Source organism: Accipiter gentilis, chromosome 9 (assembly GCF_929443795.1).
Source record: "Accipiter gentilis chromosome 9, bAccGen1.1, whole genome shotgun sequence".
NCBI classification, from domain to species: domain Eukaryota; kingdom Metazoa; phylum Chordata; class Aves; order Accipitriformes; family Accipitridae; genus Astur; species Astur gentilis.
The window spans coordinates 6,882,468-6,908,092 of NC_064888.1; the positions used below are offsets into that span (position 1 = coordinate 6,882,468).

The following is a 25,625-nucleotide window of genomic DNA, read 5'->3' on the forward strand; positions in this document are numbered from 1 at the left end:
TTACTGTCTCGATCTTGATTGGAGCAGACCAACGTTTCAAGAGGGTATTAATCCACTGAGTGAACCATGAGTAGCCTTATTTCAGTGCATTGTGTTTCATTATGTAAGTTGGACATGGCTATTTCAGTCATCTTAGAAGATCATTAATAATGTAGAACATCTATATCCCATGACACTTGAGTTAATTACCTTCCTTAGAGCAAACAGCACTAAATCAAGGTAATTTAGACAAAGATTTACTACTTGAATAACATACAGAGAATTAATTAATTACAATAAATTTTTTGTTACTCTGGTAAGTATTACCTGTTTCTGCTCCATATCAGTTCCATTATCTATCAAGAATAAAGCATGCACACCTCTTTCAGTAAATAATCACTGAACAGAGATTTTGTGTACAAAAAGGCTTGTATTGAAAAAGGCTTCTACTTAACTGACCTTTTTGTAATCAGTAAAACAAGGTTGCAAAAAAAAAAAAAAAAAGAATTAATGGAATCTGTTCATACTGTGGAACTTTAATACTGTCTTAATGTACCACATTTATTTTGATCTGTTGGTGCAGTGGGAAGGAATAGTTCTTAAATATATGAAAAGGAACAATATAAACAGATAAATTATATTATACCTCCTCCTCTAAAGAGCAACTCCTCAAGTTACTTTCTTTTCAACAATGCAAACTGTAACTAAAGAGAAACACTGCCAATTACTATTTTCCTGACAAGTTATGTACTTCGTGTGAGAGCCTTAAAAATCTCAGCTGATCTGTAAATTTCAGTTTGCATGAGAACAATTGTCCAGCTTGATTTCCTCTTTTGTGAGAGAGGGCTTTTCTCTGTGCAGCAGCTATTTTATTAGGGTGAGATTTAGGAGACTCCCAAACTTCCAGTGTTTGTGCAACTTGTCTGCTTGCATTGCATGGATAATATTCCCCATAAAGTCTTTGATTACAAATGCTAACAAGGAAGTGGTGATTTAAGTAATCCTCATAAAGAAATAGATCGATCACAGTTTTCAATCAAAGACTTTGGGCAGATTGTAATTTTGTTTTGAAAGACGACTTTCATTATTTTAAGGTGAGAAACAGTTCTGCACTAAGCATTATTGAAGCATTTTGTATCCCGTAATAAATAAGCTTAAGTAGAGCTATGTTAAAATAGATCTTGCAGCAGAGTTCACAATAACAGTAATGTATAGTGTAAGATTGACTATACATTATGTTATTGTGTATATTCAGTAATACCACAGTCATGACAGTAAATACCATGGTCATGAATTCTTGTTAGACTGGAAAACGTAAGTTGGGCAGACAGGTTTTCAGCCAGCACTGTACCTGCAAAGTTAAGAGAGCCCAAGAGCAGACACGCAAAGCTCCTTGCCCTGAACCCCTCTGTAGCTGAGCGTGCCTTTCAGACAGATCTTGCAGGTTAGCAGAAACCTCTGTTCTTTTATAACAGCAGTGAAGTCTCCAGTTCTAAGTAAATAGATAACCTGTGCAAGAAGACTAGGAGGATTGCAGCTGAAGGCTCTGGCAGCCCTCGTTCCTCACCTGTTTTGAAGTTCTTGGGTTTGGTTTATGATATAAAGACATTGGTAGACATGCCACAGCTTAATCCATTTGTGGATAAGACAGTGAATCCTGAGCTTTTAGTTTAGATGCAGACCCATTTTTCCACAGCTTTGTCTCTGCCAGCCTGCATGACGCACGTAGCCTACTATGGACGTTAGCCTCCAAGTATGTTAGGTGATGTGTAGCACACAGTATGCTCTAAATTTGGGTGGTTTAGCCTGAGCTATATACCTTGGGATATAAGCTACCAGCTACTACTGCTGGTTCATCCCATAGAAACAGTAATGTTTCATTCCTGTGATATTGCAATCTGCTTGGACAGCAGATGAGAACTCTTTCACAAATGGTCGGAGCCCTGGCTGTTACATGGCTGGTCACTGGCATAACAGTTGAGACCTGTCCCATCAGCCTGTCCCACCCAGTCGCATGTGTTTGTCAAGGCCATTTCTTGAATGTAATGATTTTCTTTTCATTTCTTGCAGAAGTTCTCATCTTCTCTATTTTCTTTCTGGATGCACGAGGTTTTAGTTTTGGGGGTTTGCTTTGGGGATTTATTTTCGTGTGTTTGACAGCTTTTCTCTTTGTCTCCTCCCCAGGCTTTTTCTGATCTTTTTTCATTAGTGTAATTACTGACAAGCTCCAGTCTTGTCTTTCCCTTCAGCCTCAGTCTCTTCTCTCCCCTAAATTTCTTTGCAGTCCAGCTGGCCATTTCTTCTTTTTAACTTGAAGAGGTGTAGAGGGTCAGTAGATACTGCTTTTAAAGTTCTCATGCCCTACACTGGAAAGAAACAAGGTCTGAAAATACCTGAGGCTTGCAGCCTTGCTGATAGGAACGGAACGGAAAAGAATAACATGCTTCCCCTTCCCCATGGCCCGGTGGAAATTGTTTGTTGTGGTTATGCAGCTTCTGTGCATTCAAAAAGGTTAGTGAACAAGGCCATAACCTGTTGTGCATATTTACCCATCACTTTTTCTGACTTTGGCACTTCATTGTCATCCCCCACTACCAATCAATATTAGGTTCCCATTAGCAACACCACTCTTCAGGCTGTCTTTCTCCTGGAGCACTGAACTTGGACAGCATGGCAATTTGCCTGTTATATAGTTCATGTATATTTTATCCTGGTTCTTATCACTGCCAGTATCTTAAGATCTGAGCAGCTGTTTCCCCTGTTTGGTATAAATAGCTATTGGTTTGGATATCGTAATTTAAGTGTAGTTTTCTTGAATTTAATATATATAAGTCCTGATATGTAGATCAGAAGCATTATTTACAGTTTCTTTTTTGACCAAATAAGACCTTGGGCTTTGCCTCAGATCTTATTATTTGCAAACTAGTTATATCTAGAGATGATAGCGTTTGTCTTGGAGTTTGTCTAAATTAATAAACTTGCTTGACATCAGAGCTAGGAGTGTTTCCTCTCCAAGGCACAGAATGCTCTCATCAATTCCCAACTTCAATTTAAATGGCAGGGTACAAATAAAGTAAGTCATAAGTGAAATTTCCTTCAAATTTATCATCTATAACATTTATCAGGGCCTGGCATACTTAGGACAAAAGATACTTGTGGAGGCGATGTAAATGTTACATTTATTGCTTAGGGAAGAATTATATATATCAGAACTATTTTAGTGGCCCTAAGAAAGCTATAAATTGCAGCTGTTGATCTTTTGTTTGACTTATGTTTATTATAAAAGAGAAGTAAACATGGTTTGCTTCAGTAATAAATAGGAAATGCCTGATATGAGGCTCTACTACTTTTTTCCCTGCGTGAATTTCCAGTAATAGCTTCAACACTCCTTTCCAAACCATATTTGACAAATCTTTTGTAGAAATGCCTAGTTTTGAAACAGCCAAGGCAGTTTCTTACCCTTACTGTATTACCTTGGTCTTTGTGTGAGGAGTATCCATTCAGTTCATATACAAAACCAGTTGTGAATTAGGTGTGTGTCTCACTACTTTGGGGAGCCACTCCAGTTTGTTTAAAGACTTTTAGCGGTAATTAAACATATACCAAGAGCTTTAGCAAAACAGCAGCTCTGTTTCATGAGCGAGTGCTGTTTTACTGTCTCTTTTAGGATGCTCTGCAAAACACTGCAACTTTTCATAATTCCTTAAGATATTTACGAAACTATTTGCTTTCATTCTGAAGTATGTAATGAACAAAATAGCATGCATACAATCAAAGGAGGAAATTAAAAGATTCTAGCTGCAACTGATTTTCTTAAAAAGTGTTTTCTTCAATCATCATCTTTCTCTCTATTTGTTTTCCCCAAGCTTTGCAAGGAAAAATCTGCTTCATGCTGCTGGTAATTCTAAGCATTGATGTAATTTTACTCTGCTATATGCAGGTCACCTTGCAGTGGTACAAGACTAGAGCCAAAGAGGACAGTAATTTTGTAGGGAGCTGGGACATAAGTTCCAGATATGTTACAGCACTTGAAGTATGAGAACCAGTAAATAAAGAGAAATTAAATCTTTTTTTGAACTTTGAGGATATGAGATGTCCAATGCAGCTATCTTTTTTTTCCCCCACTAACAAAACAAGAAAGCTGGCTTTGCAGAAGTAAATGGGCACCCAGTCTGAACTTGTCTTTAAATATAATTTTTTCTGCTTTGATAGTCCAAGACAAGAATTACTCTTATAGCTCTTCATGTTCTTCATTACTGACTTAAAAATTTTGATGTGATGAGTTGTGACAAAGTTAAAAGCATCACCACCTCTCTGTCTGTGTGCTGGAGGTTTCCTTGGTGGAAGAATTTAAGCTAGTGACACAGAAAATGAAGTGGGGATTACGTGACTGTGGGAGCAATCTCAGGCAGCAACTACTAACTGCAGTTGAAAATGGTAATAAGAAATGGTAGGCTTCTCTAATGGTACAAGAAACTGAGCTTCATATGAAATATAGTGATCCTTTCTCAGTGTGTTTACTTTTATCCTCTCTGCAGTGCACTTTTTATCCCCAAAGCATGCATTCACTACCTGTGGTCCTTCTCGCCTGTTGACTAGTGTGCCAGATAGTTACTTGGCTGCTGTAAGAAAGGGTATGACCCACAGTCTACTTGCTTTCTTATTTTCTGTTCCAGTGACAGACTGAAAAGAGGTTATGGCTAGCCCTGGACATAACTTCTAGGCAATGACTATTTAGTCAATGTGATTTTAGTGTTGCTGGTGACGTTTTACATTATCCACAGGACAGATGATCATGATGTTACCAATACTGCTTGCTCCATGCTGTTCTGAAAAGTTCTGAAAAAGCCACTGTAATTTATTCTAGTTGTCTAATAAAGGCTATTTCAGAATAGCATGTCAGTCTTAAGCTTTGGCTTGCAGAGAGCTTAAGCAAATCTTTGGAGCCATCTAATGGGGATATAAAAATGTTGATTTTATTAAATAATCTTTGATTATAGCAGTTTCTGACATTAATGGCAGAACTGCTGCTCTGTGCATCTCAAAGAAATAATGGTAGCCAACTGGCTACCATTTCATGTAAAAGGTTGGCATTGCTCCATCAGTGGGATAACAAACGTTTCCTGTATTCAGATGAAATAGCAAGATTCTTGAGTATTCCCATATTCTTTCTCAGTTTCAGTGTTTGTTGTTCCTGATTTAAAGGAAGAGAACACAATTTGTTCTGAATGCTCCTCTTGGTGATCCTGCCACTGAATTCATCTGCTTTTGATAGTTTGCTTAATTGTGACTAATAAAAAAATGAGGATTATTTGAAATGTTGGTCTTATTACAGGATCTTACTTTAGTACCCTTGGAAGTTTAGGAAGAACAGAAAATTTAATTTTGTAAAATAATTTTCCTGTTAGGCATCCCAATAAAATATGACTACTTTGCTAAAATATTGATTTTTTAATTCACAAGTGAAAGTTTAAGTATGACTTGAAACTCAGTAACAACTGGAACACTATTCTGTGTGGCTGTGTTGGCTGGCAGATAAGGTAGGATGCTTAAGATGAGTAGCATTATTGCCATCAGTTTGAAAAATACTGAAAATTCTCAAACAGAAGAGTCGGGAAACAATTCCAAATGTCTCTTCTCCACCTCTCTATCTCCCTTCTTATAAAATCCCCACAAACTTTCTTTTTTTCTTGCAGAACTAGGCCAAGTAAAAACTCTGCAATGTTTCCAGTTCTTGTTAGTCTGGGGGGTTAGTCTGTCCTGAATCCCTCAGCACCAGTGACAAGTCCTATCCTATGTTACAGAATAACCTATAGAATAACTCAAGAAAGCTTTCACCGTTCACATACACAAGTCAAGCTGGTAGTTGCTTTGTTGCATTTTTCAGGTAACCCGGATCAAATGATACAAAGGCATCAAAAAGATAAACGTAAAGATGTTCTTATCCAGGTTGTGCTGAGAGCAGGTTCCCAGTACCTGTCTATAATGTGAGCACAGTCTGTAGAAAACTCTTTTGCTTCGTCATGCTGAGATGCTCTCATTTTTGTCCTCATGGGGAGAAGCTATTCCTTATGGCCAGTCTGAACCTCTCTTGTTTCAGTTGACACAAGTTTTCTCTCCTGACTCTATCTAAGTATCTAGGTGTGGTCTTCCGAGTGCTGAGCAGAGGGGATAATCTGTTCCTTGGATCTCCAGGCTGGTCTCCTGTCCATACAGCCCATGAGCTGCTGGCCCGTGTTGCTGCCAGGGCATGCAGCTGTGCTCCTGTTCCACTCCCTGTTTGCTGACACTCACAGGCCTTGGCTGCAGAGCTGCTCCCAGCTAGGCAGGGCCTGGCCCAGGTCCTTGCAAGGGGCTTGTCCTTCCCAGGGGCAGGACTGGACATTTGTCCTTGCTGAACTTCATAGGGTTCCTGTTGACCCATTTCTCAGCTGGCCCAGGTCCTTCTGAATGGCAGCTCTGCCCTCCAGCGTACTGACTGTTACCTCTAGTTTGGTGTCTCCTGGAAACTTGAGAGTGTGCTTCATTACCTTCTCTACATTATCGATAAAGATGTTGAAAAGTATCTTAAAATTCATCTTAAAATCAGGTTATATTAAGCAGAGCGCAGCCTTCACTGCTGCCTCCACTGTCTCCTCTTAGGTGAAACCTGAGGCTGCTTTGATACTTCAAATGACCCCTTCTAGACTTAATCCAGTATTTCAGTAAGCTCTGTATTTCTAATAATATTATAATGACTGGGTTTCAAGAAGGCTTGAAAAGAAGAAAAGTTCCCTTTTTTGTTCAAGATGTAAAAGTATTGCTGCAGGGTCATGTTGTTAATAGAACAGAGAGAACAGAGAGCTGCTTACGTTTAGAAAAACACCGTCAGTTAGAAGTGCTCATAAGAGTTCCTCATAAAGTGTTGCTGTCTTTATCTAAAGTAAGTACATGAGCCCGGCTGTTAACATGCACTTACGTACAAAAGTTAGACCTGTAAGTAACTCACAGCAGTAATTTTACTTTCAGCACTTGCTTCAGAAGTTATCAGATGCAAAGGTATGTTTTGGTGGCTGTTCTGAGAGCTGCTGTGGGTTGATTCAACATCATCAGAAGTAAACAGCCCCAGATTATCAGACACATCCCATTAAAATTATTTTGAATGGAGAAGAAATATTTTCAAAATAAGAACTACTCACTGTCGTAAGCCAATGTTTTTTTATGCTCTATTTCTCTCAGTTTATTAAATCTATGAGATTTTATTACCGGGCATTCTGTGGAATCAAGTTAGCTTCGGAAGATGGATTTACATTCGGTGCACATCATCAGAGCAAACATTCCGGAGTGTGTTTTGTGTTGGCAATGATGCATAAATTGTAAAGTACGTTTTCTTTACATAAACTGAATGCAGAAATGGCAGTTTCAGAAACAATTAGCAAATAACTGAGCGTAAGCAAATATAAGAAGCCAGCCTGAAAGCATCTTCTTGTTTGTTTCAAAATATTCTGTGTTCATTACTTTTTAAGTATTAAGTAGTAATTGTATGGCGCTTATTGTTGAACAGATCTGTTTTCTGCATTTGCCTCCATACAAAAACTGTAGAAAAACTCTCACTCTGAAAAAGGTCTGTTGTGCATGGATATTATTTCTGCTACTTGTGTGTGTTTGGGATCTGCTCTTTGCTGTGCTGCTATCAAGAGGGATTGCTAAGGAAGCCTGCTAGCACAGGTAGCACCTCAGTGAATACGTGGGACACTGCAAATGCACCAGCTGCATTTAAAGCTGTGAAAAGAGGCAGCTGACTCCAATGCTGGTGACTGGGCCACCTGCCAAGCCTGAGGATTTGGAAGGTGAAGGAGATTGACCTGTTACAGGATCTCCCCTGCAGAGAGTAAGTTATCAGATTGAACTGGTGAGGCAGCAATGAAAGCATGACCAAATGCTATTAAGATAGTGAGTACATTAGTTGTCCTTTGCAAGTGCTTTTCCCATGTGGCAGATAGGAGCTTGCCTCTTAATAAAAATTAGACGGTATTCTGCATTTATTGTGGACAGTTACTGTGGGTACCTATGAGGATGTGAAACTGCTTGAGGTTTGTTACATGGGAGATACTGCACCAGAAGATGGTTCAGAAAAGGCACACAAAGACGCGGGTTTATATTCAGACTCTTTTTTGGGTTTTTAAGGGAGGATGGTTACAGGTTTCTTTATGAAACCTGTGAGGTGCCACATTCTAACAGGTTGGTTAGTCTTGTGCCTAAAGCAAAGGACTTTTTCATGGGCTACGCTGTGTAATTGCTGTGACTGTAATGTCATAGAGATTTCCCCCCAATGCAGCTTGATGCAAAGTAGTTCAGTATCAGAAGGCATCTAGACACTGCACAGGAAAGCTGATTTAATACACTGTGTTTGATTTTTACGCTGCACTTCACAGTAGCAGTGGCTGCAGCATAGACATCGTTACAAATATTACTGTCACTGGGGGAACAGTACAAAACAGAGTCTGGACAGCCAGCATTAGCAATCTGCAGCAATAAGGCATCAGTGTTAAACTTCACACGTTTTTCTTTCTAGCATCTATCTCCCTTAGTGTACTTGTCTAACAGGCTGTATTTATAGAATAAGATAATTTTATTTTCTTTTCATATGAACTGAATGAAACACTGAAGGAAGCATTGATAGACTAATGACACCGTGTTATAATACCAGGTTAGCCTGCCCATCCACTGGTCCACCACGGCATCAGCATCAGTTTACACTGCTATTGGTCATGCCAGATAGTAATGCGTCTTGCTCCTGGGGAAGATGCTTATAGCCTCCCTGCAATGTCTGTGCTTCTCTGTTCTTGCGATGAAAGGCTTTCCTCGTCTATAATTTCAATCTTCCCTTACCATGGTTTTTCCCTGGTAGGGCTTCTCTTTTCTCTGGTGGATGAAGAGTACTGTTCATTCCTTCTCTTTGCAACCCATGTCTCAGACCACAGAAACTTGCGTTATTAGCCTAAGCTCTTCTGTAGTTATATTTATAGGGTATAAAACAAAAGCATGTTTTTGTTGCTCTTGCCACAATGTTTAAATTCATGAGGCTCAAACTGAGGTATTTCACCTCAATGTGAAACTGTTAAACTTGAGAAACAGAGAAGAGATGCCAATGCTTAGGCATATTCTGAAATAACTAACTGCATGAAGTAACTAGTCTTAGCTGATGTTTCTGATATGATCTTAAACTGTAACAAACCTGAAGCTACAGTTCTCAGTGGTACTCGCTGCTGTGCTGGATTTGAATTTATGGAATAAAATATCTCTGATAGCAAAGGTGTTAGCATTTGTTGAATTGATTTAAAATACAATAATGCATTAACTACAATAATGTATTAAATACAATAATGTGATGCTTTGTGTCTGAAACACTCAGTATATAGGACCAGTGAAAAGGGATCTGACTCAAGCTGTGAAGATCCACAAAGTATTTCACTCTCCAGTTGCTTTGATTCAGATAGAAAATTTCAGTAGGAAGCACAGACGCATTTTGTGGAAAATTGATGTGTGTTAAATATAGTTAATTATGCAGTTCCCACTAGGCACCTCTCTATGTTAAAGTTGATGTGCTAATGCTTAATAGCACATCAGCATGAGGTGGGTGAAGGATGATAACAGACATCTCTGAGCTAAGGCCAGCTGAGATCACTATGGAGCTGTGGTAGCATGATTGTGCCAGCTAAGAGGCTGACTAATCATTTAAACTAATCATCACAGTAGCATATTTTGATCAGTAAAATCAGTAATTTATTTCCAAATTTATAGTTCTGGCAAATTTTGACATTTCTAGCTTTTTTCCCCCACTCAGAATGGAAGATCCTTAAAATACCATATAAGAAAAAACATATCTGATGTCCTTTGTGCATCTCTAATATATTATTCAGTCTTGAGCCAGTTTTGTCTTATAAGAAAAGAAAGGTAAAAATAAACTCTTCAAATGAATAATGCTCCCTGTTTCACAAAAACACCTGAAAAAAAATTGATAATCTGTTTACTTCTGATTCTGTACTGGATGGGTCTAATATATAGCAGTAAGGTTGCTGATCAGCTGTCATCTGTGAAATTGTAAAATAAAGATAATTTGTTGATAATGTTATCTTTCTCTGTAGACCTCAACTGCTACTGTTAATATAGTGGTGACGGATGTAAATGACAACGGACCAGTTTTTGATATGTTTCTACCTAAAAACCTGTCTGTACAGGAAGAAGAAGCCAATGCTTTTGTTGGTCAAGTAAGGGTAAGTTATTAACCGTGCAGAGTTAAATTGTTTATTTTATTACCCAAATTATCCAGGCTATTAGGAAAGAGCACAAAATAATTGTACCTTAGACAAACTCACATCAAAATGTCTTAGGTTTAAATGCAAACTGTCTATTGTCAGATATATTTATGTCAACAAAGTCATCGAAGAATTGATTTCCTTCTTCTCTATGCTTAATAGCTGAAAAGGCTTTTTCATTTAAAAATAGCACATTAAAAAACCTGTTTTTTTGAAGACATACCACTGTAAAAACTTGCTTATAACAGATTTACAGTGTTACAATGTTGTCACCATGTTTTTATACTCTAAGTGATTTCTTTTAAAGTATTTTCCTAACATACTGAACAAGTGACACACATATATATATATAAAAAAATTTGTCACACATATAGAAAATTTTAAGGCCACTAAGGGGAAAAACAAACTGATGACTGAAATAATAGATTAACTGTCACAAAAATAGATAGTGCTTGGGGTATTGTTAATTTGAGTGATTTGAAGCTGTGTAAATTTTTATAACATATATGGGTCTTCTGGGCTACCGAATGCAGATTCAGTCATTTGAAGCATACATCACTTTTTTTGGCAAAGTCAGTTTTTCCTAACATCACGTGAAAGAAGAAAGTATGAATTATTTTTTTTCAACTAGTAGTTGAATGTAATGTTTCATTTTTTGGGGGGGGGATGGGTTAGCACAAAGATTGGATGCAGTATGAGCTGATAGGTAAAAGATTAATTTGGAAGCACTTTTTTTTCAGGAAATTAGGTGGAAAATTTGCCTTTCTTCCTGGTAGCAACCGTATCAATAGAAAATGGGAGCTCCTTACCTACTGTATTAGCAGTACCTTCAGAAGTAATAGGATGTTTTGGGTAGCATGGGAACCATACTGGGTAGCGTATAACCATACTAACCATGTTTCTTTCCAAATTTATATTATTCAGTAAGACTTCCATCAGTGTTTCTTGTCTATCATCTTTCTTGTTAATTTTGTGTTCTATTTGAGTGGACTTCAGTTGTTTTCTGGTATTTATAAATTGAAAAAATGCTTCTTTGGGATGGGTTTGTGTTTCCTTCCAATTTTGTTACTTTTTCAAGGAGTTTTATTTCGTTCAAGTTGTATTTTAGGTTTTGTAGGCTTCTTCAGCACAGTTTCATTTGCACTTATACTGAAGTGGTTCTACACATGTCTATGCTCTGCTTGCTGTATAACCTGATATCATTAAAGGTGGGTACTGCTCTGAAGCTGTCCAAGTTCAGGTGTAATCTTCAAGGGAAATAACTTTTGTCAGCATTGATGAAGATTACAGTTTTCCTAAAGCTTAGTTTTGTATGCTAGACTGAAATATCAGCCATGTCAAAGGCTGTTTTGAAGCCTTGGACATACAGAAATTAGGATCCCTGCAATTAAATCAGTTTCCATAAATCAGTAAGTTATTGCTTTGTTTTTTGTCATTGTGTTCATCTTATGTGGTCATTTTTCATTTTGCATCCTAAAATGTACAGATGTGATATTTCAAATCAGTACCACATACCTTTAAAATCCATTTTGTGTTTTGCTGGGTGCCCTCAAGGTGCAATAATCTTCTCAAACACTAGATTGGGTCTATTTTTAGTTTAGAGGGAACTATAAAATAAGTTATTGCAACAGAGCCTCACTATCTTATAAATTAATATAATTTCTAAGTTGTGTTGAAATGAAAATATTTTTTGAAGCTTTGTGATAGCTTATTCCTAGTTGTAGAATGACAGAAACTGGTTATATCATTTATTGTCATGTTTATCACCAGTCCTAATTCCCAGTATCTGGATGGAAAAAGCTTTCTCTTTATAGCACAAATACTGGATGTAGTTTCTACTGTTTCATATTCACAAATGCAAATAGATAGTATAGAACAGAATGATCTGGGCATCTGGAATATTTTCCGTCTCCAGTGAGCTTATTGAAATAAGCAAGAGATTTTTATCTTAAGACCCAAAAAGATATGGGCCCTGCTGCTCACTGACGCAGGGAACATAGTGACAAAGGATATGGAAAAGGTACTCAACTGCTTTGATGCCTCAGTTGTTTTTTACTGGTAAGGTTTGGCATCAGGATCATCAGCTGCCTGAGCCCAGTGCCAGTCTGGGGGAGGAAAGCACTACCCACAGTAGAAGATGATAAAGTTATGGTCTGCTTAAGGAAATAAAACACAAGTAATGACCTGGATGCTGAAGGATTGATCAAACAACCTCCAGAGGTGCCTCCCAATCAAATCTGTTTTGTTTCTAACCAGCTTACTATTTGAATGTATTTTATAGTGAAATCCATTATTTTACTCATGCAAGATCCACCAACATCAATTATTATATGGTTTTATTATTAGCAGCGGTTACTATTATTGTAATTTATGTTTTAAGTTTTTTTAATAATTGCCAGTTGACATGATAGTAATGCTGGTAGTCTGGGGATATATTCTATGATGTCAATAAGTAGAAAGATAAAGCAAATTTATTAGTACCTATATTAAAGTGTTAGAAATAGCCAAGACAACATGTGAACAGCTACTGAAATGTTTTTCCTATTCTTGACTTTCTACATTGGCTTTCTTTTTCTTTCACCTCCTGAGACTGCAAAACTTCATGTCTCTTGTCTGCTCATCTATTCTAAACAAGTGATGAGTCACATTCATACCCTCCTTTTGTTCCCTCTCCCCTAATACAGGTAAGTTTTTAAGCAATTTGGGGTACAAAGCAATTAGGTCAAACACTCCCATGAATAACTCCTGCCACAGACAAGAGATTTCTGTGCTCTACTTTGTTTTGAGTGGGAAAGTTGGACTTAAAAAGGGATTCCCATAAGGGCTGAGGTAACGTTTGGGAATTTGTTTCCCAAGGAGACATAGAACAAGGGCAACGAAAGATTTTCTGTCGAGGAGGGGAGGGCTTACTCCGGGCAGGGAGGCAGTTTTCACACTCTGAAGTGCTCTCCTCCTCTGCCACTCTTGATGGCTCTTTGTCTGCCAGCTGGAGTTCCTGAAGGCACTGGCAAAGGAGTGCTGCCTGTGGGGATTTGAGGAGCGTACTGAAGATTAAAAGAACAAAAGCTAGAAAGGATAAGGCTGGAAGTGTAGCGGATGTATTTCAAATCCCTTTTATTTTACACAGTGTTGTCTAAATTGGGACAGTCGGAGGTGTATTAGATTCCCTGCTGCTCTTTCATGTCTGATCATGGGGATCGCCCAGCAAGACAGGAGGAGAATTACTGCATGAAGTTCTCTACAAAGGACCAACAGGAAACAAAAAGCTTCAAATGGGAAACTTGAAAATGAAATTCAGGCACCCTATTCTCTGTTGCAGTCTATAACAGCTGAGGTCCTGCTGAAGATAGGGCATCTGAATGATTTGCATTGTACAGTGTACTATTTATCAATACCAGGTGCATAGGAGGTAAAAAAGTGGAATGAAATTTAGGTGGGGATCCATATATCAACTGGAAAATCTGCAAATAGGTTTGCATTCTTGTTCAGCGAAAGACTCTCCCATGTAGTTTGTTACAGACTTTAAAAATGCAGTCCGTGGCTAAATAAGAAGCTGTTGACCTGGTGGGGCCCAGGAGAGGAAACAAATCACTGGACTGAAGTTTTTATTCATCTGTGTTTTATATTTGCCCATGTTCTTTCACACACATCCATCATTTGTTTATTGTGGGCATATTTTTCTGCCACTGATCAGCGCTGTTTGAAATCTCCAACATGAACATGTTGGTATCAAGGGGAGATAGTGACATGAAAGGAAACGAGAAGGAAAAGGTGGATAAAGAATTACATGGTAGTGGACAAACCAACCCTTAATCAGATGCTCAAGTATCACTGGACCTTAGATCTCCCCTAAAATGGAGACAGTATAAGTAAGCTCCAATAATGAAATGAATGTTTGCAAACAGTGTGTGTAATACCTCTGTCATCTGCTGCTTTTTATAAATGAGAAAATAAATGCTTAAAAAAGTAAGTTGCTCTTTAGGATGGCACCATTCTACATGTTGGAAAAGAGAGCTTTGGAGGACTTTCTTTGATTGTACTATACAGTGGAAGTATTTTGTTTCTCTATTTACATAATAAATGTGAATTCATACCTGTGGTATATATCCAATAGCATCTGTCCACTACAGAACAAAGCAAGGCAAAACTGTAAGACAAGTGAGATAGAGACAGCCTATATGGTACTAGTCTACTGATTCTAGACATTTTCTTTTAATGGTATAGGAGTATTTTAATTGTGTTGTGTAAAGAAGCAAACTGTCACTTTTGAATGCTAATGAAATGTAATTATGGTGCCGATTTCATAACAGGGCTTTCTGTCTGTGAATATCAGTGAATTCTTACAAGCTTCTATTTGTATTTAAATTCATAAGGTGGTAAACCCTGCAAGTCTCATGATTTAAAGCCCAGTTTAAATTTCACAGCTGTTGGTAAGGCTTGTTGTGTTGGACTAAATGACCTCTGGAGATCCCTTACAACTACATGATTCTGTGTTTCCGTACACAGGAAAACCACTTCAAATGCTGATAAGGTATTACATTACAAGATCTTGTTGTAAAAAGTCTAGAAAGGAATCTTGCTTTACCTAAATCACCATTGTCATGTTTTCTGCCTGAAGGCTCATAGAACAGGGTATGATTTCCCACAACCTACACTGTAGATTACACCTTACCTGTATTAAAAATACCAGCTTCTGAAATGAAATTCTCAGGTCCCCTCTACCTTTAGACAACTTGTGGAAAAATTAGAGGTGGAGGAAAAAGAACAAGACCGGAAAAAGAGGAGATTTACTGGCAGGAGAGGACTGTCTATGAGGGAAAGGGATTAAGCCTTTGGGGAAGGGTGAAATCACAGCCTCTGAAGTAAATCTCAAATACCCAGAGTGAGTCCCTAACTATTGCTCACTGCATAATACAGTACCTAGCAACGCATTTCAAATTCATCTAATATATGTAAAAACAATACAAGCAGCTAGGATTTTAAAGTCAGAATCCATAAAAAATTTATCAGAATCTAAAATTGGAGAATGATAACGTGGCAGATTGACCACAACCAGAGAAAATACAGACTCTTGTGTTTGGTTGCAATATGTGCATCTGTATCACTAATATATCTGTTACAATTTAGTGGTATGACTGCCACTGTGTGTGTGTGTAGGAATGAGGTGCAGCTTTCCAGTGCAAAATAGCTCTTAAACACTTCTGTTTGTGCTCATTTGTGTAACTTCTGTGTAGTTTCTTATATTATTCATATATTCTTATATATGATGATTGGATCATCACAAGGTCATTTTGAGAGACCTTTGTGGTGTCATTTCCTTGGAAACTTGTTAAGAAAGTTGTCTATGTGGTAGGTTAGAGACCTTTAGTAAGGCTTTCAGCACTGTCTTTTAAGATCCTCATACAGATGTGGTGACATAAAGACTTTCATAGTTTCATGTCAGACAAGAAGTGTGGAGGGGAGAATATTTCCAATAGGGCATGAATGTGCTCAAGTCCTGTTGCAAGTGCTTTTATTCTTGCTTCTTGCCCAGCCCATCTCAATTTTGTCAGCCCCTAGTACCTGATCAGGGTGGAAGAATTGTAGCTTCTCTGAATCACCGCATCCACAGAGTCTGCCTTTAATTTTTTGCATGTGCATGATAGGGCAGGCTCATGTCAGCTTGGTTGAATGCTGCTTTTAAAGTTGTGTGCGGAAGAGGTGCTGGGATTTGCTTTTGATTTAAGCTAAATGGTATGCTCCTTGTTTTCCTCAACGTGAGAAGTCTTGGGGAATATCTTCTTTTGACCTGGAAGGGGGCATATGCAAGAAGGATGACATGCAGAAAATGTTAACTTCTATGAATAGCTTTCGCTATATATTTTAACTTAATTTTATCTTTCTTACCCCTTGTAGTCTCTCAGATTTTATCTTTCTCTGTCACAGTAATTATTAAAGGCTGCATCTCTGCTTAGACGGTGAGAAGAAATGAAATGACAGCCATTGCTGAAGTCGATGTCATCATCCCATGTGCTTCTAGTTGACTTTTCACATGTTTGTTAACAAGCAAATTCCTTCAGCCTCTTAAAACAAGATAGGTGTTTCAAGTCCAAACCTGTGGCATGAGAAGAAATAGATGCAGTCGTAGATTTGTGCGCTTTTTTTTCCATCTTAGACTAGCAGTGCTAGGTAGAATTAGCTTCTTTCAGCTGATGCCCTAAAGGGTCGTATAATTCCTGGAGGGTATTTTGCCACACTCCCTCTGCTCCCTTTATGTGAGCTTCAGACACAGATCAAATAGGTTTAAAAAGCTCCTTGCCACGCATAACGTGCGGTAAATGGGGTGACTTTTTAAACTAAATTAATTTCAAAAGCTGTGCTTTTGTCTTTCCTGTTTCTGATATTATATTTGTGCATTAACGTACATCTTTGTCTTCAGAGTAATAACATCTGTTCTTTAATGCAGTGGAAATTTTGATACTTGTTATCAGAGAAGCATTTTAACCATTTTCACAGTCACGGCAGTTGATTGCTGAGAGTCCAGGGATTTTTGTATGAAAGGAATTCTTGTTTATGTCTGCCTGACACCTTGCATCCCAGTGTGTTTTTAAGCCCTTTTATCTATTTCAGCCTGATGGCATACTAAATCTTCTGAATCAGTAGTTTCATGTCTCTAATACATGCCCATTTAGTGTTTTGATGGCTGATTCTGTTTGTTTATATTTGGTTGTTCAGATTTCTGTCACTGGGATAAGAAATTATGGTTTTCCTGAGCTTACAAATTAGAATGGTTTATATTGGGCCTGCTAACTTTTGACTGCAGTCTTTCATTATAGATGTTCTGTGATTTGAACCATTGTCTAGATGAGTGATTCCTTTTTGAAGACTGCCTGGTAGAAGGAGAAGTTGGGGAGTTTTCTTGTGATACATGTCAGGTGTCTTTTTTCTAATATTCAGACCTTGTGGCCTTCATATCTGTAATTGATTTAAGAAAACTAATTTCCTTTAAGTATTCTTCTGTGAATGAGAGAAGACAACAGAATGCAACCGAGAGCGTTTTAAGAGTCCGACTGGTGCGATAAGTAGTTTCAAATCCAAATGTTGGCTGTTACGTTCCAGCTCGGATTCTAATTCTAATATTCTCTAATTAGGTAGTCTTATGAGGAGAGCCAACAGTCTAGAGAAATGATAAAAAATAACTTTAAAATGGATTAACGTATTAGAGAAATGTTTGGAGGCCCAGCTAAATGTGGAGATTTTAAACAATACATTTCATCTGTGATTTAGAAAGCTTTAAGTTTTATTTTTGCTAGTATGTATATTCGTTGGTTTAATCTCTGAATTCCTTGATCATATCATTGCCAAAGAACATACTCATCATAAAAGCAAAATTTCTAATCATCTTTCAAGTAAAAACAGGCAGTGCAAGTCTCTAAATTTAGGATTTGATTGCGTGCCAGACTGAAGAAATCTTGTCTATTTTTAAGTGTTACAATGAGATTAACTTTTGTAGGAGGTTCACCAGGCCATTAAATCATGTTTTTGCAGCCATGAGCTCTCTGATTTTCATTTATTTTAATTTATATTTGCTTGTAGCATTTAACTGTTCTTACTGTGTAGTTTTATTTAGAGTCACATTTAATGGGTTTCTGAACTAACCCTCCAGATTGCACTGGAATTAGCGTTGACTATGAAAGCTATTATCAAAGGTTTTTCCTATCTTGTATAATGGCTAAAATATGTTGGTATTTGAAAATTTACCATGTGTTACCTTTACCCTAACAAATTACTCTAAGTATAGTTACGAGAAAAATGATTAGCTGTTATGACTTGGTAGTTCAATAAGATACTTTTTCTTTTGAGAAGTTCCTGGAGGATATACACAAAACCTGTGATGTTTTTCAAAAGCATGTGTGTGTAAGGCATTATTTTGTTCTCTTAAAGAAGTAGGAGTTGCCTTGAAATTTCAAGATAGCCAAAATTTGAGGGTGCTGCCTCTGAGTTTCATTTTTGCCTCTCCAATTTTTTTAGACCCGCTACACCCAATTGGACTGCCCCAGCCAGTGATAGATCACTGAATTTTCTCCCTGATATTACAATGTCCAATTTTATTTTATATTCTTTGTCATCTTTCTTCATCAAGTAATTTTGTGCAGGCCAATAATTCAGAACATTTAAAATTTATCACACATTGTAACTAAGCCTCTGTCTCTTCTTGCAGTGTAATGTTAAGTTTTGTGACATGTCAGAAATTATATGGTAGAATCAAGTAAGTTACAAAGCCTTGTGTATACTTTTGGTTAGGCATGAACACAGAATAAAAGCATTATATCATTTCTTATCTGAAACTTGCACAAAACCTGCAGTCCGCTAATCCTGCAAGTCTGTAAAATATTTTTTTTCTTTATATGAATAATGTAATTTAAATGTCAGTTTTATAGGAAGTTCTGCAGAAATGAACTCTTGCAGGTTTGGGGGCTGCAAGGGAGTATTGCAACTATCTGTAATCGGCATACAGCGATGCCATGTATGTTTAGGAGTGTGATTTATTAATCTAACTGCATGAAATGAGAAAAGTGTGTGAGAAACTGCTGACGATACTGGGAGGACAAAAGTATTTCCTTAGTTCCTTTGATGTTATTTTGAGTCCAGCTGACAGAAATCTTTGAAAATTGTTGGTACCTTCTAATCTTTTCCTTTGCTTAGAGTATGTAATGAATGAAATAGGGAAATGAAAGACTGTGTAGAAGCAGGCAAAAAGAAATGAAAGAGAGGAAAAGCCGTTCTGAAGTTTAGGGAAGAAGGAAAATTCCAGACTTTTATGGATGACTGATTATCCCACCATAAAATATTTTTGAATAAACACCAAGATGTCAGAAACTTTTCTAATATCTGTGGCTTCTTACGGCATCTGGAAGATGTTAATTTTGTCCTACGAGCACAAACAGTAATCTCTCTGAAAAACAAGTACAAAATCCAATTTAGCACTCCCACCCACACTTCATTTGCTATTTGACACAATTGAAGGGCTTGGGAATCTTTTAAACCCACAATAATACAAAATTAAAACCATAATAATATACCCATTAAACCCTTAATAATAATAATAATAAAATCATGTTATCATCCATGAAAGCAATAACCAAACTCCCACCATTGGCGTCCTTTGTATCCTCCAGCACAATTTCCGTCCCTCCCTCGAACTGTGGTGTTTGCTGGAATACTGGAGAGGCTGTTGGAGATCAGGAGTTTCTGTTGGGGTGGGTAGGGATCATGGGGAACTTCTGTCCCTGAAGATGACCTGAAGGAAAATTTAATCTGGAGGAAGTTGGGTTGGTGGCAAAGTGGTCCCTAAGAAGTGTTTCAACTTGCAGCTTTAATGAGGGGATACCCGTCATGTTTGTCTCTGCTTTATAGTCAAGTATGAATAACAACACACTGCCTTATTTTGTTGTTTTCCAGCTCCAGCAGTCCGAGCGTAAATCTTCAATTAACCTGCTTCAAATCCTGTTACCCACTGTTAGCAAGAGTTGTGGGTATTAGTAGGAGGTTTCTTTTGAAAAGAATGATAATGATATAATTAATATTGTTGACATTTAAGCACTTGTCATTATATTTCAGAGTTAATGATCCTTCAAGAGATATTTTGGTATTTCAGATCTCCCAGAATTGTGCTTTCAAGCTGCTTGAGATGGAGGAAGATAATTTGTTACTCTGGAACACTGTTGGTTTATATTGATGAGGGTTTCTTGGTAATGTTGAAGCATAGTTGGTAATGCAAATTGACACTTACCACAACAGATAAAGGCTATCACCTTGTAGATTATGGTATCTCCAGTAAATGTGGGATGTGTTTTCCAGGAAATAAAGTAATGATTCATTTATGTTCCTAGGTTTCCAGGTTTGTTTTATCATGCAGTACTTTATAAGTTAGTCCCGTGAGAGACGGAAATTACAGTAGTCAGGTAGATCTGAGAAGTTAATAGAATAACAGCAGTAGTTACTAGAGTCTCTTCAGGGGAACATGCTTTTCTTAATTCTGAATAAACATAGTGAGATGGGAGAGGTAGAAATGTGCATCTCATCTTTCTGCATCTCTTGCAGCGTTGCCAAGAGGAGCCAGTCAGCAAGGGATTGTTTTGGTTTTTTTTTTTAAGTCTAATTTATACTCCTGCAGATGCTCTTAGTTTAAAGAAAATAAATTACCTTGGGCCTATGTAAAGCAGGCTCCTCTATGCTGACAAAATCCCTTTTGGTTAGGCTGCATTGACTTAGGTGAATTTATGAGCTCTTCAGTTGTGTAACACTGGTGTAGTAAATTTGCCTGTGAGGCTGCTTGAAACCGTTTCAATAAGAACAAAGGAAAACCTCTGAGCATGCAGAGGGATGGTTCCGAATTTTTCTTTTACCCAGAATAGCAAAATCAGCTTAGTTTCCTATCCAAATTTACCAAGCATGTTGCATGTGATTGCAAGTGATCAAACACCAGAATTTGTTGGCAGACCTTGGGGGTAATAGAATCACAGAATCATAGAATGGTTTGGGTCGGAAGGGACCTTAAAGATCATCTAGTTCCAACCCCCCTGCTGTGGGCGGGGACACCTTCCACTAGACCAGGTTGCTCCAAGCCCCATCCAACCTGGCCTCAAACACTGCCAGGGATGGGGCAGCCACAACCTCTCTTGGCAACCTGTTCCACTGCCTCGCTAACCTCACAATAAAGAATTTCTTCCTAATGTCTAATCTAAATCTACCCCCTTTCAGTTTAAAGCCATTAGCCTGTGTCTCATCACTACATGCCCTTGTAAAAAGTCCCTCCCCATCTTTCCTGTAGCCCCCCGTTAGGTACTGGGAGGCTGCTATAAGGTCTCCCCAGAGCCTTCTTTTCTCCAGGCTGAACAACTTCAACTCTCTCAGCCTGTCCTCATAGGGGAAGTGCTCCAAGCCCCTGATCATCTTCGTGGCCCTCCTCTAGACTTGCATGAGCAGGTCCATGTCTGTCATGCCCAGAGCTGAATGCGGTACTCCAAGTGGGGTCTTATGAGAGTGGAGCAGAGGGGCAGAATCGCTTCTCTTGACCTGCTAGCCACACTTCTTCTGGTGCAGCCCAGGATACAATTGGCTTTCTGGGCTGAGAGCACACCTTGCTGGCTCATGCTTAGTTTTTCATCCGCTAATACCCCCAAGCCCTTCTCTGCAGGGCTGCTCTCAATCCACTCATCGCCCAGACTGTATTTGGGCTTGGGATTGCCCTGACCCATGTGCAGGACCTTGCACTTGGTCTTGTTGTACTTCATGACGTTTGCACGGGCCCGCCTCTCAAGCCTGTCAAGGTCCCTCTGGATGGCATCCCTTCCCTCCACCATGTCGACTGCACCCACAGCTTGGTGTCCTCGGAAAACTTGCTGAGGGTGCATTCAATCCCACTGTCCGTGTCGCTGACAAAGATGTTAAACAGCACTGGTCCCAGCACCAAACCCTGAGGAACACCACTTTTCACTGGTCTCCAGCTGAACGGGGAGCCACTGACCAACTTTTTGAGTGTGACCATCCAGCGAATTCCTTATCCAACGAGTGGTCCATCCATCAAATCCGTGTGTCTCTAACTTAGAGACAAGGATGTCGTGTGGGACAGTTTCAAATGCTTGACACAAAAGTCCTTGCACAAGTCCAGGTAGATGACATCAGTTGCTCTTCCATCATCTACCCACGCTGTAACCCTGTCGTAGAAGGCCAGCAAATTTGTCAGGCATGATTTGCCCTTAGTGCAGCCATGTTGGCTGTCACCAATCACCTCCTTATTTTCAATATGCCCTAGCACAGTTTCCAGGAGGATCTGCTCTGTGATCTTGCCAGGCACAGAGGTGAGACTGACTGGCCTGTAGTTCCCCAGCTCTTCCTTTTTTACCCTTTTTAAAAATGGGGGTTATGTTTCCACTTTTCCAGTCAGTGGGAACTTCCCCTGACTACCACGACTTCTCACATATGATGGATAGTGGCTTAGCCACTTCATCCACCAGTTCCCTCAGGACCCACGGATGCATCTCATCAGGGCCCGTGGACTTGTGCACCTTCAGGTTCCTTAGATGGTCTCAAACCTGATCTTCTCCTACAGTGGGCAGTTCTTCATTCTCCCAGTCCCTGCCTTTGCCTTCTGCAACTTGGGCCGTGTGGCTGGTGTGCTTGCCGGTGAAGACTGAGGCAAAAATGTCATTGAGTACCTCAGCCTTCTCTGTGTCCCAGGTAACCAGGTCTCCTGTTTCTTTCTGGAGAGGGCCCACATTTTCCCTAGTCTTCCTTTTATCACTGGCATACCTATAGAAGCTTTTCTTGTTGCCCTTGACGTCCCTGGCCAGATTTAATTCTATCAGAGCTTTGGCTTTCCTAATCTGATCTCTGGCTGCTCAGACAATTTCTCTGTATTCCCTCAGGCTACCTGTCTTTGCTTCCACCCTTTGTAGGCTTCCTTTTTGTGTTTGAGTTTGTCTAAGAGCTCCTTGTTCATCCATGCAGGCCTCCTGGTGTTTTTGCCTCTTCTTTGTTGGGCTACATTGCTCCTGAGCTTGGAGGAGGTGATCCTTGAATATTAACCAGCTTTTTTAATGTGGGTGGGAACTCAGGTGTTGCAGTAGTGCTTGTGTGATGGCCGAGAGTGGCCTTGGGCTCCTTCAGTCTCTCACTTGTTAGCCGGCTTTGCCTCTACAGGCACTTGAAGGGATACTTTCCTTCCCTTTGATGACTGCAGGGATGAGGGGAAGGAGGACTTGGGTTAGGGCTGGATGCAACAAAAAAAATCTTCTAGCAGGAAAACAAGACAGAAATGAGTAGGTTCTTACTTCAGTTGTCTGTTCTTGACATCTGGCTGTGGCAGGGGAAGAGTGAGTGATCGTCTTTGGAAATGCGGATTATCACTTGTGCTTCCCTCAACTTTGGCAGCTTTGGCTTAATGTAGAGGGAAAAAATGCATTCTGCACATATACCACACAAACATGCAAGATTAAATGTTTGAAGCTAGGGTGAGACCGAGACTGCACTATGAGAAACAGAAAGAAATCTGGCCAATTTTGTGCTCAATATTTGCCTTGATCTTTTTTACTCCTAAAGGACCTTACTTAGTAGAAGAAATTATTAAGAATGTTGGTGTACCCCAGAGAAAAATAATATCTGTGATTTGTATTTTACTGTTATAGCTGAAAACAGATAAGGGAGCTAGTTGCTGGAGAGACCCCAGAACTGACATCCTTTCATACCTCCTAGCAGACAGATTTTGGGGAGCAATTGGAGAAAGCACTGACTAGAAAAGTCAGGAGCAGATGGCAGAGTCAGAACATCAGGGAGAGGTTCTTGATCTCTACAGTGTGTTTTGGCTCAGCTTGCGGAGCTTAGTCCTTTAAAGAGCTAGTCTGTGTCTATTTCTGGAACAGCTGACGTGGCCAGTTTTGCCCATGAAGCTTGGGTTCATACCTGCACTGTCTCTGTGTAGAAGCTCAGGCAGAGCCTGGAATGTCACAATCCCAGGACCACCAAACTTGGTCTGAACTGAAACGAGCCTGAGGCTTGCTCTGGTCCAGGATTGCCGTGGGGTTGCCTAGCTGGCTGAGGGTGTATGGCTCAGATTAGTTGGGGAGCAGATAACCTCCAGAGAACAAAACAAAGGGCTGCAGTGAGAGGACATGTACGCCCTACACTGCTCACCTCTCCTCCTTTGAGTGCTCATCTGGTTATGCAGATGGTGTACCTCCATGTGGCTCTTGTGGTTGGATATTTTTTCATCCTTACTCGTATCCAAAGGGTGGTCATATGCAAGTCTTCCCCTCCACGTATTATCATGTGGTAGAGATGACGGGAGCAGTGTGTGCAGCTCCATCTCTTGGATCCTCTCGGCCATTGGTGCCAGATGAAATTCTCACCCCCTCCAGTGTTTGAGGTGCAATGACACTATTATTCTGTTTGGGGATCTTTTCTATTGCTTTTGAAATTTCCCTCTTTCTTGCTGGTTCCCTGTTCTTGTTCGTTGGGGGTTTTTTTCCTCAATTTCTATGGTGTCTGTCTCTGCGGCCTTTGAGAGCTGTGTTGCCTACAGCAATCGCGCCTGCTGTTTGTGCTGCCTCTCCAAAGCCCACATTTCTTCTATGAGCAATATCTGAAAGGCTGTGAAGAGATTTCTGCCTGTAAATAGATCTGTAGCTCCTTTTAAGATCTGCTGTCATCTGGTGGCCCTTTACTGACTAAAGCTTCAAGACTCTTACCATACTTTTTATGTGCAAATCGGTGAGGGTGAGTTGTGGTTGAAAGCCTTGCATGACGCACTGGGTGTAGGAATGTGCTTTTGCCTCTTTTTAGTCCTGCCATAGTCACCTTGGCTTTGTATTTGGGGCTTTCCCTGGCACTCAGGCAATACAGAAATGAAATGTTTTCTTGCTTCTCTCCATCTCTGGTAACTGTATACCCAGGTAATTCAGCTCAGCATTAGTAATGAGCAAATTGTATTAAATTTATTGGGATGTTGCTGGTTTCTGATTTAAGGGTAGTGATAAGTACAAGCAGGGCTGATTTTGGAAGCAGGACTTACTGAAAGCCCGGCTCCTCATTGTGTAGACCTCCTCCTCCCTTACCTTCCAGTCAAGGCTTGTAATACATGTATGCCAGCTTGTACCTGTCGGTGACAGAGCATGGGGATGAAATTGGAATGACTTGAAGTCATCCATTTTGATACAGTGCAATAGCTGCAAATAGGAACAGCCAGTAACCGTGCCACCGGTGAGTCCTTCGAGGACTTCTTCATGGAGCTGCTGCCCACAGGCTTCGAGAGGCTCTGTGAAATGATTTCCATGTGGAAAGAGTTAATTTTGTATACCCTTGAGATAGGATTCTTTTAGAAAATGGATTAAACTCTTTTTCTTTCATATCCATAAAGAGTGCATTATCTCTTTTCAGGTTTATAGTGATAAAATGTTAATTAATGGAGATCTTAAACAGTAAAAGCGATCTAATTTGGTAAAATAATAGCATTTTCTTAAAGCATTTTTCCCAATAAAATCCCTTTTGATTCTTTAAAACATGCACTTCAATTTTAAACACATATACACGTGTACAGGGTGCCCGTGCCCAGGGCTGGCAGCGAAGCTGAGGGGTCTCTGTGGGGAGAGGTCAGACACAGCTGGTTCCAAATGGTTCCAGCTGGCTCCAGTGGCCCCACAGGGCACACAGCCCATCAGCAACTCCGGTGGTGTCTCTGGGAAACAGAATTAAGAAAGGGCAAAACTCGCGGCACTAAGGAGTGAGGAACAGCCCTGCAAGCACTGAGGAGGAAGAGGAGCTTGAGGCGCCAGAGCAGATTCCCCTGCAGCCTGTGGGGAGACCACAGTG

General features: G+C 39.5%; 1 protein-coding gene across 11 annotated transcripts in view; it reads left to right on the forward strand.

Moving 5' to 3' along the window:
• PCDH15 (protocadherin related 15) overlaps nucleotides 1–25,625 on the forward strand; it is an 858,619-nt gene that overhangs the window by 703,512 nt on the left and 129,482 nt on the right. For all 11 annotated transcript variants that reach the window (XM_049810552.1, XM_049810540.1, XM_049810547.1 and 8 more), the window contains one exon: nucleotides 10,107–10,235. In XM_049810552.1, coding sequence (XP_049666509.1) covers nucleotides 10,107–10,235 — 129 coding nt within the window. The remainder of the gene's footprint in view (nucleotides 1–10,106; nucleotides 10,236–25,625) is intronic.